Source organism: Mixophyes fleayi, chromosome 4 (genome assembly GCF_038048845.1).
Source record: "Mixophyes fleayi isolate aMixFle1 chromosome 4, aMixFle1.hap1, whole genome shotgun sequence".
Taxonomy (NCBI): Eukaryota; Metazoa; Chordata; class Amphibia; order Anura; family Limnodynastidae; genus Mixophyes; species Mixophyes fleayi.
In genome coordinates this window covers 170,001,721-170,020,869 of record NC_134405.1, presented here as the reverse complement: position 1 = coordinate 170,020,869, position 19,149 = coordinate 170,001,721, and the positions used below count along the sequence as shown (strand labels likewise).

The 19,149-nt window shown below is 38.0% G+C and overlaps 1 protein-coding gene across 6 annotated transcripts in view; it reads right to left on the bottom strand.

Annotated features, from left to right (window-relative positions):
* KIF21A (kinesin family member 21A) overlaps window positions 1–19,149 on the bottom strand; it is a 122,456-nt gene that overhangs the window by 71,798 nt on the left and 31,509 nt on the right. For all 6 annotated transcript variants that reach the window (XM_075208835.1, XM_075208838.1, XM_075208840.1 and 3 more), the window contains exons 2-7: window positions 6,577–6,799; window positions 4,361–4,543; window positions 3,022–3,171; window positions 1,579–1,713; window positions 1,121–1,288; window positions 308–423 (exon numbers count right to left, since the gene is read on the bottom strand). In XM_075208835.1, the coding sequence (XP_075064936.1) occupies window positions 308–423; window positions 1,121–1,288; window positions 1,579–1,713; window positions 3,022–3,171; window positions 4,361–4,543; window positions 6,577–6,799 (975 nt within the window). The remainder of the gene's footprint in view (window positions 1–307; window positions 424–1,120; window positions 1,289–1,578; window positions 1,714–3,021; window positions 3,172–4,360; window positions 4,544–6,576; window positions 6,800–19,149) is intronic.

The following is a 19,149-nucleotide window of genomic DNA, read 5'->3' as shown; positions in this document are numbered from 1 at the left end:
AAAACCACAGAGGAAAATGACACATGCGTCATTTTGCTGCTTGGTCATTTAAATGGTATGCTCGTGTGGATACACGAGCATGTAGCAAGGGGATAAATCATGCATAGACAAGATTGTAAGTTTCAAAGCAGGGCCTACTTCATAATACATAAACAACAATAAATATGCATGTACTAAAGTTATATCTATATCTATATCTATATATATATATATATATATATCTATCTATATAAATAATATGTTGTATTTAAGAATTCAACTAAAAAATCCATGTGTGTGAACTAAGATGATAAAAACCTTCTCATACCTATTACCCCCAAGTGAGTCTTGGAGAAGTCGTGTCAACTTGGAATCCCTGTAAGGCACATGAGAGATCTTCTTACTTTTATCTCCTAAAGCACTTATCACATTTCCAAGGGCCAGCTTTGAAATTAAGAGAAAACTCACATCAGAGAACATATACAAAAGGTTATAAAAATGTAGATAAGCTTGGTAAAGAAACCATTATTTAAAGCATTATATGTATATTCTCAACACACAGTACACATTATATATATATATTGAAAGTCATTGAAAGTCTACGTATGTAATTAGGTTTTGTGCCATTTTCTGCACAATGAGTCTTAATCATTGTGTGACCATAAACAAAGATAATAGCTGACCACACAGGTCACAATTCAGTTGGCCAGTTTGATCATTTTTAATTAAGCTGGCATCACACTGTAATGTATGCGATTCCCAAATACATTGGGTGTAGCTCATCAATTCATTGGCTTCATAGAGTGAGTGTGGCTTTTATGATGCTCTGTACAAGCTGGTCCATTTTGTGTATGGCTAAATTTGTCACAGAAATGGTTATGCCAATCAACAGCATAAGTCATCTTCATTCTAGGTCTTGGTAAACAAGAACAAGAACTGTGGATATAACCCAATTTATCCCTTAACAGAATTAAATATGGTTACTTGTGGCTTATATCCACACATTACATTTGCCACCGTCTATGCTTTTGGTATCAAGTTCACTACCTTGCATTGCTGCATGCGCTCTACAAAGTATTTGTAATTTCAGTACTACGGGAGTTACATAGTAGCCTTTTGTGATTTAAGCCCTTAATCTTACTAGACCGCAGTTGATGGAAATTCCTTCTTTAGCCCTGTCTCCTGTAGCTCCTGTGCGTTTAAGTCGTTCTGATCCAGCCAAATCAACAAAATGAAACTTGGCAGTTAGGGTCTCAAACTCATTCATTTGTGTAGATTCAGACATTATCCTATTATCCAGGTGGTTCTCCTGTAAAATATATAAAGCAAAGAAATTATTTTATTTAAGCAGAAATGCAAAAATAAAAACCTGTGACAGAAGGAATCACATTTGTACTGTAAATACATGTGCGGAAAATGCCATTGCTTAGAGAATTCTTCATAATAAACTATATATTTTACATTTTTACAATATAAAGATAGCCAATTATACATAAATCTGAAAAAAATAATTTAGGAGATCCACACAGTGTATCCCAAGCAGCTCATGTATGCATAAACTAAAGGAAGAGACAGGTTATAGAGATAGGCAATACTTACGTTGTCAAATTTAAGACAAAGACGGCTTTGACTTAGGTTGATTGTGAATATGGCATGAGAGCGAGAACTCTGCACATTCATTTGCGTGCTGGCAGTAGTTCTTGATAAGGCACCCAACTTCAAGCACTGCAGCATCTAAAAAATACAATAATAATATTTACACATAACAATGTAGATGCAGTCCTCTGCTGTGTCATAGGTAGAAAACCCTGTCTTGATCCTCCAGTATTCTGAACCTCTACCACCAGTAAAGGATGTAATTCAAATGATCAATTAACAATGTTTACACAAGGAAACCTGTTTCCAAATTCATGAAAGGCTACATTTGTGTACATTGCAGCTGCCCCTTGCTAAGCTATGTAAATTGCAAATCATACTACTGATAACATTATTCATATTAGGCCCTTCAGGTCAAAGTCCACCTTTGTGAATTCCGTTTTTCTACAGGATTCTGAAAAGAACCAATAGAAGTGTCTTCCAAAACGTATTTAATTGGACAAATAGACTACTTTATACAAGACTGTAACGCAAAGTACAAATGCTGGTCAGCTAGTACAAATGTTGGCAGTTGGCCCAATAAAATGGGCATTAAAAATGTCATTGGAATCACCCTCCACATCTTCACCCTCAGTATCACCCTCAGTACTTGTTCATGCCTTTGTTCTGCAATTTAGTTCTGATTGTAATAAAAACAAAATGATTGACAAAGATTGCTGTGAGCATTCTAAAAAGCCAAGTGGAGCAGAGTTTCGAAAACATGGGGAAATAAACTTTGGTGGGGGTTGTGAAGAAGCCACATTTTACATTAAGAACAAGTTTGTTTTTACCTACCAAGTATTAGCCTGATATGGGGGTATTAGCCTAAAGCGTCCAGAATCATTAATCAGGCCCTGATTGGCTGGATGGTTTAGTCCAAGGACAGGACTATTCAACTAGTAGTAGCACGTCCTGTCAGACCCAACCATTTTTTTTTAAAACAAAGTTCCTTAGTGCTAATACCAGGTAAAATAAGCACTATACGACTTCAATGCGATCCCTGATAACATATGATACAGATAAGAGATAATAGAATATTTTATTATGGCTGCATCTTGAAGACAGACAAACAGTGTCTACTAATAAACAGAATAATATTATATATGGGTACATATGGGTAAGCATTTTGGAATTATTGGCTTGAATGCTTATTTTTTTTACATAGCTTCTAATGTGTTGATAATTTATGTAGACCAATCCAGTTTAGCCTTAAACCCTATATTTAAAGTTAGATAGTAATTTTGTACATGAGGGAACACTATACATTTTTCAATTACATTGACAAATCAAATCTACTGCCCCAGCACTGCACAGATAGGAGAGTTCCATTTATGCTGCCATAACCATATGTAATAAAAAGTAATTTCACAAACATAAAGAGCACATAATATGCACACAAATACATACTTCTGCTTCAGAGGCCACACTACGTGTCGTGACTCCAACTGTATAAATTCCTCCAGTTGAATCTTCATGTATCCTGATGTTCGATTTCTTGTTCCTGGCATCAATGTCCCTTGTTGTATCAAACAAATCAAGGACCTCTTCATTGTAAAGCTAAGCAAAACAATATTTTACAATAAACCATGAATGACACTAGACAGCACTATGCCCTAAAATACTTCAATGGTTAAAAGGATATTTTATGTTGTGTAAAATGTAAAAATGTTACATTTGTAATTTGATTGAAGAAAACAAGAAACTTCAAATGAGCTGCCCACATAAACACAGACCTAAAACATTCAGCCGAATTGCTGAATGGTCTTTTATGCATACAAATTGGCCCCGAACCACTGGGCCAAATTGCAGAGATTCGGCCAAATAGCGGAATTAAAAGGGGCCCATGCAATGTAGTCAGCTGTAGACCACACATTCATACAAACTAAGGTCATTTGTTAACCAAATCTGTAGATCTGCTTAAGACCAAACACGAATGATCCAAGTGGCTAGGGCTAGCCTCATCTCCATCTCATCTATGTCGGCAGCTTTACAATGCAAATCTACAAAGCTTAATATATATATATATATATATATCTGGGTGCAAGGGTAGCAGTGGCACTTTCACCCTGGAAGGTTTATGGCATTGCTTTATTACATATTGTTTTATGCCACTCTCCGATACCCATTATTATTGTTATAGCAAAGAGTAAATTGTACAAACGTTGTCAGTTACAAAATGCTGGTGACACTATTTGGGTAGGTTTGCCAGAGACACAAATTCCTTGTATCTCAAAAAGTGAAGACAAAGTCATGGCAGCATTTTCAGCATGTCTACTAGAACATTCCTTCAACTTTATTCTGAGACCATGGCTAATTCTGAGACTGTTAGAACAGAAGTAGCATATCTCCCAACTTCTGGTAACCATTTAGTATAATCACACAGTATAAACAAAAATAAATTACAAGGGATGGATGGGACTTTTTTGTGAGGCTTGTGTTAAACATGTACTAAATTCAGACAATGAGAATAGCATCAAACATTGGTAATAAAATAAGGTGATTTATTCGGTAGAACTTTTGGAAGCATTTGCCAGGATGACATCAGCTAAATCCCTGCTTCAAGGATTAATTCATGCAAAGTCATGATATCATCACTTATGTGCTCGCCTCTACCCAGAATTGAAAGGATGTACGGCCAAGAAATAAACATGGCTTTTGTAACCACCAGAGTGAGGGAGGAAAGTACTAAAAATCTTCCTCTATTACATTGATTTAAACAAAAAAGTAAAATGATAATGGAACAAACCTCCAGGAACTGAACATTAACTTTAAAATCGGGTGGGGGGACACCTTGTTCCTGTGCATCTTGTGTTTTCTCTTCGATTCTTTTGAAAAGATGTTTAACAGCTCGGGGGATGATACCTTGCTCTTCTTCAGATATATTCACGTCAAACCCTGTTCCCATTGTGTACGTTTTTCCAGATCCTGTCTAAATGTTCAATGAAACATTTAAAGTAGGTATCATTAAAAAATATATCTAATTAAATATCATAAGTAACCAAGTAAGAACATAGTTACCAGCAACACGGAGACTACAGATGTTTGGAAACAGAGATGAAAGTAACGGAAAACCAAGTTTATATACTTTAGTATTTGCAGAAAGAATAAATGAATAAATGAATGAATGAATAGAAATATACTTTTGGGCCATTTAAAAATTGTACCCATCAATAAGTAGCCCTAATAAAAGACAAATTTATAAAACAAAAAAAGTTTTGCTAACACTGGATTGGCTGATTTGTATATAAAAACTGGGCAGTCACTCTAATGGATACATACATCACTAATGAAAGGACACAAAGGCAGAGAAACGCTGAGGGTGGTTAAAATTCCCTATGGTGGATTCCTTTCGTATGCACCAGACATTGCTGGGAAAAGCATTTATTCAATGTGTGCGGATGAACTTAAGCAAGAGGGACTATTGTATTACGAGTATTGGCAACTCGTTCTCTGCTTTCAGCATCATGTATATATCATTAAAGTTCAACTGTGAACTGGACAAACTGCAATAGCTCAGGTTTCATTTCAACAGATTTCATTTCATCCCAGTTACCACAATAGTTGATTTTATTGGATACAGATAGAGAATATATATATATATATATATATATATATATATATATATATATATATATATATATATATATATATATATATATATATATATATATATATATATATATACACACATTTTCTATTCCCCTAGATCTAGTTGTCAACTTCAGAATTTCTTAATACAGAATTATACATTTTTTATTTTGACAATTGCACCAATAACAAGCATTATTTCTTTGTTTTGACCTCTAATATATATGATAACTTTACTCTATATGGAGTGTTATTACTTATAATACCCATGTTTGTATAAATTATCACTGAAGTGAGGGAATCCAAACTCCCTACTAATACAGATATCATTTATGAAAGTATTAAGAATTGGTTTAACATTTGCCCATAATACATTGTCCCGCTACTGGAGTGAGAAAACCACTGCCAGTACTTTAAAAACATTTATCATAGTGAGATATTTATCACTAGTTTGACAAGCACTCCAGTGTCATTCACTTTAACATCTGCCTGTGTTCCCCTGGGGTAAAACGGTACGAGTAGTAGGTTTTAAAATAGGTACATTTACAATTGAATGGCTAATGACGGCAGGCTGTGCAAAATGAATCCAACCAAAGTAAAACACATTTTAACCTAAGTAAGGATCATCCACTTCTAAAATTTACCATCTGTCTTCTGGCTGCCCCAAAGTGTGTTGCAGTATATAGAGAAGGGAGGGCATGTGAAAGCCATAACTATATCTCTTAAAAATGTCCCTTAATATAGATTGGCTAGATTCTCTTTTAGACAGATATATAAAGTTAAAGGATAACATTAAAATTTATACTGTACAATTTGTTTAAAGTATACACAGTAATGAATGAAGATTAACTACACAAACATATAGGACATAATAAAAAATTCAAAGGCTTAAGAACTTGTCACCAGATTCTGGATTAGTACTTCATTTAGACATTGCTTAGTGCTTTGTGCTGTGGCCTCAAACGGGAGAACACTATTAAAACCTCATGTCTGGTATGTGAATAACTTGACGTTGTTTAGCGTAAAACTGCACACTGCTTTATGCCCTCTTCTGGGCGGGGTTTCTTCGTACAGTGTCTCTGTCTTGCCAGTGCTAGGCAGAAGAAGTTGCCAAGAAGAGATCATAGTGCAGTATGCAGATCAGCGGGAAGCAGGTCTAGTTACTAGCAAACTAAGTATGCTGTTTTATAAGCGCTGTCTTACGCAAATGGGCCACGGATGGGACACCATATTTTTTCATTCACATACTGCACATTCTATAAATAAAATGTCAATTCAGATATTTGTAACAAGTTCTCTTTGCTGTGCAGGCAACATTTGTTAATATTTAAACACCTTTAATTGAAATTGCTACTTCTTGAAATGAGTTCTTACTTGGCCATAGGCAAAGACAGTGGCATTGTATCCTTCAAAGCAGCCATCAATAAGTTTCTCTGTACATTGTGAATAGATGTCATCTTGTATGGAATCAATGTTGAAGACATAGTCAAATGTGAATGCTTTATCTTTTCCCAGGAACACTTGAGGTTCACCAGGTGTCACAGATGTGCATATATGACATCCTTCAATTTTTTCTTTGGCAAGTTGAGGCCGAATTCTGAAAGCAAAGCAGAAAATCTTAATTTAAGCAAAAATCAATGTGGCTGGGGGTGAAGTTTTATTATAATGGCCTAACAAAAGCCATTTGACGATGACTTGTATGGCAGATGCTACGTTTATGGAGGTCTTTGTAAAATGTCAAGATTGTAAACCTTTGTATCCCAGCCAATGTGGTATTGAGCAGACCATAATGCGCCAGTGTTTTGGCATCAAACTACTCAGTAATAGTGGGCTCTGAGGACACATATTAGTAGTACACACCAACATTTGCTATTAGGTAAAATAAAAAATATAAAAACAAAACAATGGTTCCCAAAACCCCTCATTTGGCAAACACTGCTCTCCCTTTTCTTCAACAGTCCTTTTTATGTCTCATGTTTTAAACATTATACATGAATTCCTAGATACTGAGCTCCCACAATTCTGGCTTGGCTCAAAATATACCTCTGGCCACGGGGTGGTGCAAGGGGTGCAAATGAGTGTTCTGTTTTGCACATAAGTTAAATACTGCCTGTTTTTTCATGTAGCACACACATATCAACTTTAAATTTCAGTGTACAAATAAGCTATCAAGTATTTGTGTGCTACATGAAAAAACAGGCAGTATTTAACTTATGTGCAAAACAGAACACTCATTTGCACCCCTTGTATTGTAACATGGTTTTGTCCAGGAGACTGAAATAAGAATCCTCTTCATTTAAGATCCTTAATGAATCAGGCCCCTAAATATTCAAAAATTCTAAAGACTCTTTTCCGCAACACCTTTTCAAATGTATACACAAATCTGCAATTCACAATGGATAACATACTATAGCCTGGACAATCCAGAAAATACAATGTCCAAACATTGCAAGCTACATTTTATTTTTTGTTATAAAACAATAGTTCATTAGTAGTAGGCCATGCTATAAAAATGTAAACAGATGCGTAGCTGGCAGAAAATTGATATGCTCACTTATATGAATTTGTTTTGGGAGAAGGAGAAGAAAAATTTATTTTTATCAGTTGTGCACCCGTTTAAATAACATGTTTAAAAGTGCTTACATAGAAGATACAATTAAAATACATTTGAATATTGTACATTTTCTGCAACAGTTACTACAGTCCAGAGGATAAAGTGGATCTGTCCGGTCATCTAACTTTTTCTAAGATAGTCAGAGTTAACAAACAGACCAAACTAACTTGTAATGTTTCAGTTTTAACAATTATTTTCCAATATATCCTGCAAGACCAGCAGTAACACAGAAGATTTTTTTTTTGCAAACTCAGACATGAAATGCTACTGGATTTAATATGCTGAGAGATTAAGGTAACCATGCACTTTTTTTCGTGATAGCCGATTTCTCATTAGGCTCATGCCTAATGTTTATAGCATCTTTTTTAATTACAGCTGGAAAAGCATAGTGTTTTTACAGCTCACAGCAATGAGCATATGTTTAAATTGTTTTCTGTGACAGATTATGTTGAAATATAATGGATTTAAATTGGAGAGTTTTTTTTATTGAGCACTTTGTCTCCGTATTACTCGTAAATTATTAATTTAGGTTAGAAGCAATAATATGCTGTAGTTTACATTTGAATTTTAAAGCAACTGTGTGACTCAACTTAAAAAACTATTTACGTCAATGAAGCAACACTGATTTATCACTGCAAGCCAGAGTGTGTAGAGGCACATGGGAGAGTTTATTGGGGGTTTTTTGTTATGTTTCTGGCAAAAGTGCAATTGCTACTTGGTGAGAGTTCTGGGATGGACACCAGCAGTGTAAACTGCACACTAAATGGTAAGCATGCTCAGCTGAAGAGGAGTCCACTCATAGTATGGGATTCCTCAGAAATCCAATCACTGACTGGCATTTTAAGTTAGTAGAGCACACAGAATGATCAGATCTGTCAACAATCAGATTTTGAGGGGACATCATCATGAAGATATCTGTTTAAACATTTTAACTATGCAAAACTATAAGCTTTACACTTCTAAAGCGTAGGTTGAAGTCATTGATCAGGATTAGCTATCAAATTAGCAGTCAAGGAAGGCAGAGTATTTGTGACCATGAAACATACTTATTATTATCGTAGATTTGTAGGCGCCACTATGTGCCGCAGCGCCCTACAGTAAGGAAAACAGGACATACATAAAACAGGGACATACTAGACAGACAACATAAATGTAAACATAAAAACAAAGTGTATGGAGGACCCTGCTCATTAGAGAGCTTACATTCTAAGTGAAGCAGGGCACAGCTAAAACAAGAGGAGCAAATGTGGCTTAGAGTGGAGATTGGAACAGCTGCCAGGATGTATTAGTGTAAAAAGTATCATCAGAGATAATGTAAGCTAAGAGATGGGTTTTTAGAGACCCTCTAAAGATTTGAAGGTTGTGGGAAAGATTGCGCAAGGTAGGGAGTTTCATAAGTGGGGAGGAGCACGGGAGAAGTCTTGTAGGCAGGAGTGAGAGGAGGTTACCAGAGATAAGACAAGGTGCAGGTCAGAGGTAGATCTAAGAGGGCGGGAGGGAGAGTAGTTTGATATGAGATTTGAGATGTATGCAGGGGTAGTGTTGAGGGCTTTATAGGTAAGGGTGAGTAATTTCAATTGAATTCTGGAGGACACAGGAAGCCAGTGTAGGGATTTGCAAAGTGGTGCAGCAGATGTGAAGCGGTGAGAGAGGAAAACCAGTCTTTACAAAAGCACTTAGGATGGATTAAGTTGTGTGGATATAAGGGTGTCGGGAATGCCAGATAGCAGGAGGTTGCAGTAGTCAAGTTGGGAGATGATGAGAGAATGGATAAGGGTTTTGGTAGCATGTTAAGAAAAGTGCATAATGTTTTTAAGGTGGAGTCGACAGGACAGGGAGGGAGCCTGGATGTGAGGAATAAAGCAGAGTGAAGCGGGCTTGGGAGACTGAGGAAATTGTGGTGTTGTTGACAGTGAGGGAGATTTGAGGGCAGGCGGTGATTCTGGCAGGAGGGAAAATAAGCTCAGTCTTGGATATGTTGAGCTTTAAGTAGCGTTGGACATCCATGTGGAGATAACTGAAAGACAATTGGTTGCATGAGATAGTACAGAAAGAGAGAGGTCCGGGTAAGAAATATAGATTTGGGTGTCATCAGTGTAGAGGTGGTATTGGAGGCCAAATGAGCGAATGAGTGCCCCAAGAGAAGAAGTATACAATTAAAAAAGTAAAAGGACCAAGAACAGAACCTTGTGGGACCCCTACAGATAGTGGGAGTGGAGGGGAAGATGTGCCAGAGGTAGAAACACTAAAGAAGCGGTTCAATACATAGGAAGTGAACCAGGAAAGAATGGTGTCACAAAGACCAATGGAGTGAAGGGTGTGTAGGAGAAGAGGGTGATTAACAGTGTCAAAAGCAGCAGAGGTGCAGGAGAATTAGTATGGAGAAATGACCCTTAGACTTTGCAGTAAGTAGATCATCGTTCACTTTTGTGAGAGCAATTTCAGTGGAATGTTGGAGACGGAAGCCTGATTGCAAAGAGTCGAGAATGGAGTGAGAGGACAGAAGGTGAGATAGGTGTTTGTACACTAAATCGCTCAAGTATTTTGAAAGCAAAGGGGAGGAGAGAAATAGGCTGGCAGTTGGAGAGAGAGGCTCGATCGACAGATGTTTTCTTTAGAATTGGTGAGATGAGCCAAGTCTGTCTAGTGTGTGTGCGTGTGTGTTAGGGAATTTAGACTGTAAGCCCCAATGGGGCAGGGACTGATGTGAATGAGTTCTCTGTACAGCGCTGTGGAACTAGTGGCGCTATATAAATAAATGGTAATAATAATAATAATAATAATAATGAGCATATGTTTATAGGAGGATGCAGTGGAGAGAGAGAAAGGTTGAAGAGGTGAGTTAGAGGAGGTCATGCAGTGAAGGAAAAGGAGCAGAGAAGTTGGGAGGGAATAGGGTTGAGGGGGCAGGTTGTAAGGTGTATGATGAGATGAGTGCAGAGACTGTCTTCAGTTACTGAAGAGAATGAATTAAGGGTGGATTAGGGAGTGTAGGTGAAGGTGGGTAGAGTGGGTGGAATTTGGCATGAGAAAAAAATCTTATCAAATGGTGATTATTTTTTCTTTGAAGTAGGTGGCAAAATCATGGGCTGTGAGGTGGCAGTTGAAGTGAGTTGAAGGTGGCAAAGAGGCGATGTGGGTTTGAAGACTGGCTGAATATTAGAGATTTGAAGAATGTTTGTTTGGCAATTGAAATGGCAGTACTGTAATATGGAAGGATGAATTTATAGTGGAGGAAATCAGGATAGGAACAAGATTTCCTCCAGTGGTGCTCTGCATTGCGGGAGAACTTTGCAGGTAGCGTGTGTTTGGTGTGCAATGGCTGGAGTTTGGATCATTGAAAACTGCATGTGGTAGCTGGAGCTGCATTGTCTAGGGCAAAAAGATTTAATAGTATGCAAACATTAATGTAAAATTACATTTATAACAGACATCCCATCATATATTATATTTCAAAAATACATAATTTCTGGTTGACATGTGATCACAATAGTCTCAGATATCAGTTCGGTAACAGACATTGATTTGAATATATTACCTTACATCATACATTTGCAGTCATAGACTCAACATATGAGAAATATGTATGGTTAATGGTTGACTTACAACCTTTATATACCTCATTTCCATGTTAAAAGACTAGCCACTCTGGAAAACCAGTTTAAACTAGATCATAGTTTTATGGATAACAAAAGATGGTATCTACCGGATGAAATAACTTATTCTTACAATTTGTGGTGAAACGAGGTATTAATATCACCACAACCAGTCTGCACCTCATTTCTCACAAACTGTGGACTATAAAAATATATTTTTTCTAGCCTTCTGGTTCCTGATATTTATCAGTCATATTTAGACTTGTATATATTCTATTTGAAAGCAGTTAAAATGTCTGCCAGTATGTTTTTCTTATCTTGCAGGAGGTCTCATGCATTAAGATAAGGAAAAGGTCCACAGATAGAGCTTGATGTTTAATTACAGAGGACTGCATTGTGTATTTAAATGCAATGTGTCTGGATTGTGATCGGTTTAAAAACATTCTGCTGTATAGCCACAGAACAACACCTATCCTTAATTATATCAAGAGTGGCTCATCTGCTATTCCTTTGTCTGTATGTTTACCTGTGAAAAGGTAAAAACAGAAAAATACCAATCAGGCAGGTCCTGAAATTGCTGAAGATGTCATTTTGGGGTTTAAGAGTGCACCAGAGGACAGCAAATTGGCATTCACTACCCAGTTATAGCTGAAGTCAGGCTGGCATTGACATCCAGATCTCTGCCCCTGACAGGAAAGGGACAATCGGTCCCTGGAGTACTGCCTTTGCCCTGATCTACCTCTCCAGGTCTTGGGGAGCTGTGTGTCCGCCAAAAGTGGAGTCACAGTGACTCAGGATCACTGCCTTACTGGTAGCCTCAAAGGAGAGAGGGGGAGAAGCTTGATGGATAGACAGCAGTCCCTTAAAGTGACTAAGATCCTGGTGAGGTATTTTCATTATACCCTGTATGTTGTCTGTGCCAAACTGTAGTGTTATTTGCTGCAGGTTATTATTCAAATATGTTTTTTGCTGTTTGGTGCTACCATTTTGTTAAATAAACTTATTTATTTTATTTCGGATATTTGCCTGGGTGATTTTGAAACTTGGATAGGTACCGGATAGGCCAGCTGTGCGACGCAGAGGGTTACATTAAACCCGGTATCTTCACACAATTATTTTTTAAAACATATTTTTTCAGAAAAAAAAGGGGCACAGCAATGTATGTTATATTTGCTCCCAGCTAAGCCAATTTCTTTATGGGTGGTTAAGATACCCCAAAATTATGATAATTCCCTGCTCGGCAATAAAATCAAACTGTACAGATGCTACATTGATGATTTACGTTATTATGGGATGGCACTAAGTTTTAAATTGAAGAATTTGTTAATAGTCTAAATACAAACACCTGGGGGTGGATTCAATTGGTCGCGTTACTGTAAAAAGTAACGCGGCCTGCGCACTATTACCGATATTACTGTAATAGTGTGCATAATTACCGTTAATACGGTAACTTCAACGACTGCTTTTTGCATGCGGCTCAGAGATCTGTGTTAAAAGTTACCATATTAACGGTAATACACTTAGCACTGCGCTATTCTGGGGGGAATTCCCCCCTGGAATCTTACATTTGTTTATAAAATTAATTAAAAGAGGATTGATTGCCCTGACCTACTCTTAGAAGCAGTCAAGGACAACATTGTAATTAGTAGTTTCTTCAAGAAAGTGGATGCAAACAGCCTTGTTTAATTCTCAAGTTGCCACCTCCCTAAACGGAAAAACAACATTCCATTTTCTCAGCTTGTAAAACAGTAGGACCGCACTCTGATTCAGATAATTGCAAAGGCAGCAATAATAACAGGGTATCCCTCCCTGGAAACTTTTATCATAGGTAGCAAGTAATTATGCGCTCCATTGACTTTTTGACATTAAATTTAAATTTTATTTGACTTTGTGGAACATCCACCAATGGGTAGTGTTTCAAATTAATTTTACATTAACATACCAGTATATATTTTGTCTATGCCATTTCATTTGAATAGAAATTGTTCCAAACTTGATTTACTAGGTTGATGGAAAAATTGCTGGTGCTTATTTTTAGTAATTACAATTGATTATCAAAAAGTCAACAGAGCGCATAATTACCCACTACCTATGATAAACATTTTCTCAGCTTGTCCGTCTTAGACAGAATTGCAGATCTAAGGAAATTTTCCTACAACAATCTACTTTATTAACAAAAGAGAATATCCAGAGAAAGTCATGATGCAATAAAGCCTCCAATCTTGATAGAGCTTCCTTTTAAATTATAAGACTGATGGAACAAACCAGAATGAAACACAAAGTTAAAAATACCACAAAAATTAAAATGCATTTGTAACTACAAACACATTTGGGCATATTGTTAAGGGACCCAGTAGTAGGTCCCACAAACTTTGTCATCAATAGAAATGCAGCACCATATTAGCTTTAAACACTTGGGACACTTTTATAAACTGCGGGTTTAAAAAAGTGAAGATGTTGTCTATAGCAACCAATCAGATTATAGCTGTCATTTTGTAGAAAGTACTAAATAAATGATAACTAGAATTTGACTGGTTGCTAAAGGCAACATCTCCACTTTTTCAAACCCGCAGTTTAGTAAATAAACCCATTGGAGCTCTAGTATTTCCAAAATTAACACATGTACACTGTATACTACTGGATATGGGTCTCCAGCTGTATCTATATTAGCACATGAGCATTGAATACTAATGTAGACATGTGTATTTGGTTCTTTTGTAGCTCTACTATTATGCGCTGCATTAGAATTTTGGTAATCTCCCAATTGTTCCTAGTTATACCACTTTCATACTGCCGCCCCGGCAATATCCCGGGTTGTTAACCCGGGATATTGCCGGGGCACAGGGCAGTATAGATAACAAGATTCCTGGGTCGGGCGGGTTCATACTGCACCTGCCCGACCCGGGTTTTAGAAAAAAATAAGTGTTAAAAAAGATTTTAATTAAAAAAAAATACATAAGAAATGTTTACTTAACTTATTTTCAGCCAGCGGTGTCTCCGGTGCGTTGCCGGCTGTCAGGGGGACCTCTGGGTACTAAAATGACGTCATTTCTAGTCCATTAGTAATGACGTCATTTTAGTACCCAGAGGTCCCCCTGACAGCCAGCAACGCACCAGACACACCGCTGGCTGAAAATAAGTTAAGTAAACATTTCTTATGTATTTTTTATTAATTAAAATCTTTTTTTTTTTTTTACTTCACAATTTTTTTTTTTTTACAGTATGAATGGTGAGACCCGGGAATTACACGGGTTGCACCATTCATACTGCAGGCGAGCGGGGTCCAACACGGGAATTACCCCTCGCAAAATCCCAGGTCTAAGTCCCGGGATTTTAGACCCGGGATTTTGTGGTTGGACTATTCATACTGCACCAAGACCCGGGTTTTTCAGCGTGCCTCTGCAAAAACCCGGGTTTTTGGTGCAGTATGAATGGGGTATTAATTAAGAATGTCAATATTAATCCATGAAAGGGCCAGTCTTAAACAGTATTATTTAATATATACCACCCCCAGTGCCTTCCTGTCCTCTCTCGTGTCTTTACCCCCCAAACAGAAATCTCCTATATGGATGTAATTGAACAATTTAGACTTTAATTTAAAAGGCCCTTCACAGTCATGGATGGCCACAACCCCAGATTAAAGAGCAGAAATAAGATACGTAAAATAGTCTTCTTCATTTTGTTTCCAGGCTCTACTGTGAGCAGAAGTAGATTCCTATCCGGCCGCTCTGCTGACATGACAGAGTGTACCATGTAGCTGCATGATAAAAACATTCTTACCCATTCTGTCTATTCCCATCTTGACTATTGCAACCTTCTGCTATCTGGCATTCCCCTCACCCATGTATCTCCTTTAATTGATCTGAAATGCTGCTGCAAGACTGATCTTCCTTTCTCACTGTCCACATGTGCAGCACCACTTGACAAATCCCTACACTCCCTGTGTCCTCCAGAATCCATATCAAATACTCTCCCTCTTAGATCTACCTCTGACCTGCGCCTTGCCTCGTCTCTGGCAACAATCACTCACACCAACCTACAAGACTTCTCCCGTGCTGCTACCTATTTATGGAATTTCCTGCCAGGCCCAAACAGACTTTCCCACAGCCTTTAAATCTTTACACGATCCCTAGAAACCCTAAACACAAATCAACACCATCCCTATAAGCCTGTTGGACTTCTTACTTTCTACCTCAATCATAGGAGCCAGCACGGTGTTGTGCTACCACTAACCATGTCTATACATAGCATTTTTCAGTCTTATGGGAGGGCACCCACAATCATTTTTAAAAGTCGGTTCCTATCACCTCAACTTCATCTGCTTATATCAATGGATTTGAAGTCCCCAAAATTCACCCTTTTAGTCTATTATAGATTTTTTTTGGGGGGGGGGGGGGGTGGAGGGGGGAAATCGACAAATTACAACTTATTCTTATATGAAGATAAACCTAACTGAGCCAGACAGAAGGGCCTAGGACTAGTTGGTTTACACAGGCAAGGGTTGCAAACATCATCAGGGCCGGATTAACCCTAGGGCTAACTGGGCTACAGCCCAGGGGCCTCGGGCATCCAGGGGGCCCTTGAAAGTACTCAGCAGCATTATTGAGTGGTCGAGGGCGAGGGCGCCCCCGTCGCAATCAATGCTGCTGAGCACTTTCACTGCGGTCCTTCCCTGGCGCACTGTAGTCTCCTTACTGAGGAGATCTCGTGAGTCTCACTCTCACGAGATCTCCTCAGTAAAGAGCGTACAGCGCGCCGGGGAAGGACTGCAATGCCAGGAGGAGGTGGTAAGTGCCTTGGGGGCAGGGCGGCTCGGATCACGGGAGGGGGGGGGGGGCGGCTCGGATCACTGGGGGGGGCCCCTCACGGGGAAATGGAGGCCCCTTTAGCCCAGGGGCCTCCATTCCCTTAATCCGGCCCTGAACATCATATGTCACAATACAAACTAATCAGGGTTTTTACGCTTTTACAATGCAGTATTAACATATTCTCATTACTTCAGATGCTATAACATATTACTGAAAATAAGACGAGACCTTTGTTTGAATAGCAAATACAACGGAGCCAATTTAAGAAATAAAAAATCTACTTGTGAAAAAAATAAAGCGGATCTGTATACAAAGACAAACCAAACAAGGCAGCTTTGATTAACTGTACAATATATGACCACAAATATCCAGATATGGTTGATCTGATGCAGCAGGGGTCTTCAACCTTTTAATACCTACCGCCCACTTTTGTATCTTTGATGAGGGTAAAATTCCTTACCGCCCATCGATGCCGCAGTAACTCAATATAACGTAAGTGCAAAGTAATTTTTAGAAGGGAGGGTTATTGTATTTAACTATATAAGCAGCAGCAACTTGGAAAAGCCGATTTGAAAAAGTCAAACTCTGCAGATTTGCATGTACAGATTACTGTATTCACATATATACATGCAGGTAAAGGTTGTTGGTATGCACTGTAACACCTTGTGATACAGTCTCTGCACGTCCGTGCCGGATACACTTCTTGTTGTGGTTGACAGACTCTCTTATACTTATATTAAGTATAAGTATTAAGTATAATATACTTATTACGTGCCTCCAGTCTGTACCTATAATGTCGAAGTCAGCAAATTGGATAAAGTCATTTCAATTAAAATCGAGCAAACTTGGTTGTCTTTGTCTGAAAATATGCGTAGAGCACGCTACGGCGTGGAAGGGCGTGCCCAGCCGCAACACGTGGCAACAACAGCATTTATGCTTTTACATACATTCGCACAAACACGCACATTTGTAAGATAGTACACATTAATCGTAGTTGCAACACAGTTATTTATGTCGAAATATAGTAGTGTTTATGTGTAATATTATAAGTTATATGCATATTAGTGATACATATGGTTCAGGTTAAAAGAAATGTGTCATATCTAATATCATATTAATCCCCTTTACATCAGCAGCTGTTCGGTGCATTCGGCGAAGAGATTGCACACTGTTTACTCTAGTTATTGATGTTAGGGAATAAACCTTTAATATGATATTAACTGTCAAATGCAAATGGACTGCTTGTAATTGGAGTGTGGCGGGAAGAACAGAGCTCATCCCCTGGAGAGACCCCCACTTTTGGATTCCTTAGATTGAATCAGCCTATGATGTGTAACCCCCTGGACCCTCCTGATGCCTGGACCAATAGAAGCAAGCTATACCACCTGCATTGTTTCACTGTATCTCTGTTTGCATATAAGCAGTAGCTCTCATGTAGTGTTCAGTCAGCTTGACCACAGACCTGAATGAATGTACACTGGATCCAGAGCGCCTGCGATAAGTAACGGCTGTACTTATTATTATTTCGCTTGAATATATTCTGCTACTTTTTGAGAATAAATATTTGTGCGTTGGAAACACAAATCGAGATTCGACAATCGTTATTGGATAGCGACAAAACGCTCATAACAATAACTATCACTGGTTAAGTGGATATCCTCCCAAAACTGTTAAACCCAGTCCTAAGGAATGAGTATGCAGCAGCTACTAGATGCGTCTGTTCACTGTGGGCAATAATGAAAGACTTGGCGTGAAAGCCAAACTTCCGGTTTCAGGGGCATGCGCAGCAGCACATTTCGGACACTGGAGTCCTGCCCCGCTTCCTCCTATCCCTAAACCACCAGGGATCGGGCTGCCATTGAAACAGAGCGCAGCGCTCCCGTTTCTAACAGTAAGCAATGTGGAAAATTGCTAAAAACCCCACCGCCCACCATGAAAGCTGAATCGCCCACTAGTGTGCGGAAGGGACCAGGTTGACGACCACTATGATGGAGGGATAACTGGATCGTTTTCCATTATCACCAAAGAAATGTGAGATTCAGTCGACTGGGGACAACAGAACAGCCAAATGACATGGGGATTAATCCCTGCAGTCAACCAATGAATTGTGAAAGTTGACAGAGTGCACAGTACAAGTTGCCTCGCAAAAATCAACTTTATTAATATTCAATTTAAGCCTTGAAGCATGAATTGGAGTTTATGTGTATGTACTATGGAAAATAACATACCATAATTAACAATGCTGTCTAATATCATTGAAGATCATATCAAACAACTGTATTGTAGGATAGCTGATTGGGTTAACATTGTCCTACAACGTCCTGATTTTTGTATTTGACATCTAATGTGATTATATACACACACATATACATACATATACACATATATATATATATATATATATATACACATATATATATATATACACATATACACACATACACACATACACACACAACATTTTGCATAGGAAAGAACTTCTTAGTCGATGAAAAGTGATACTGTTCAAATTTTCACTGCAAACAAAAAAAGGTAACCATTTTTTGCAATAATGCATGTATGATATTCATAAAAAAAATATATATAATATAGGACAATAGCTATAGTATAGTACAAAAAAAACAACAAACACAGTAACATGATTCAAGAGTAGACACAGAATACTTATTTTTAACAAGTCTCCCATTTAGAAAGAAAATACATTACCCTTCTTCAAAGCTTGAAAAGTACAATATATTGAAAGAATCCTTTGTGGTTCTTTACAACCTGTACAAATACATGGCTTTTCAATAAAATGTAGAAATACTGATAACAGGTTTTAGAGCAGAACCTGCCAAGAGGCTCTTGAAATCTGAAACAACCCTATTATATACCAACACAATTACATTACTGCAAATGTAGCAAATAGCCATGACCTGTCTGGTGGTTA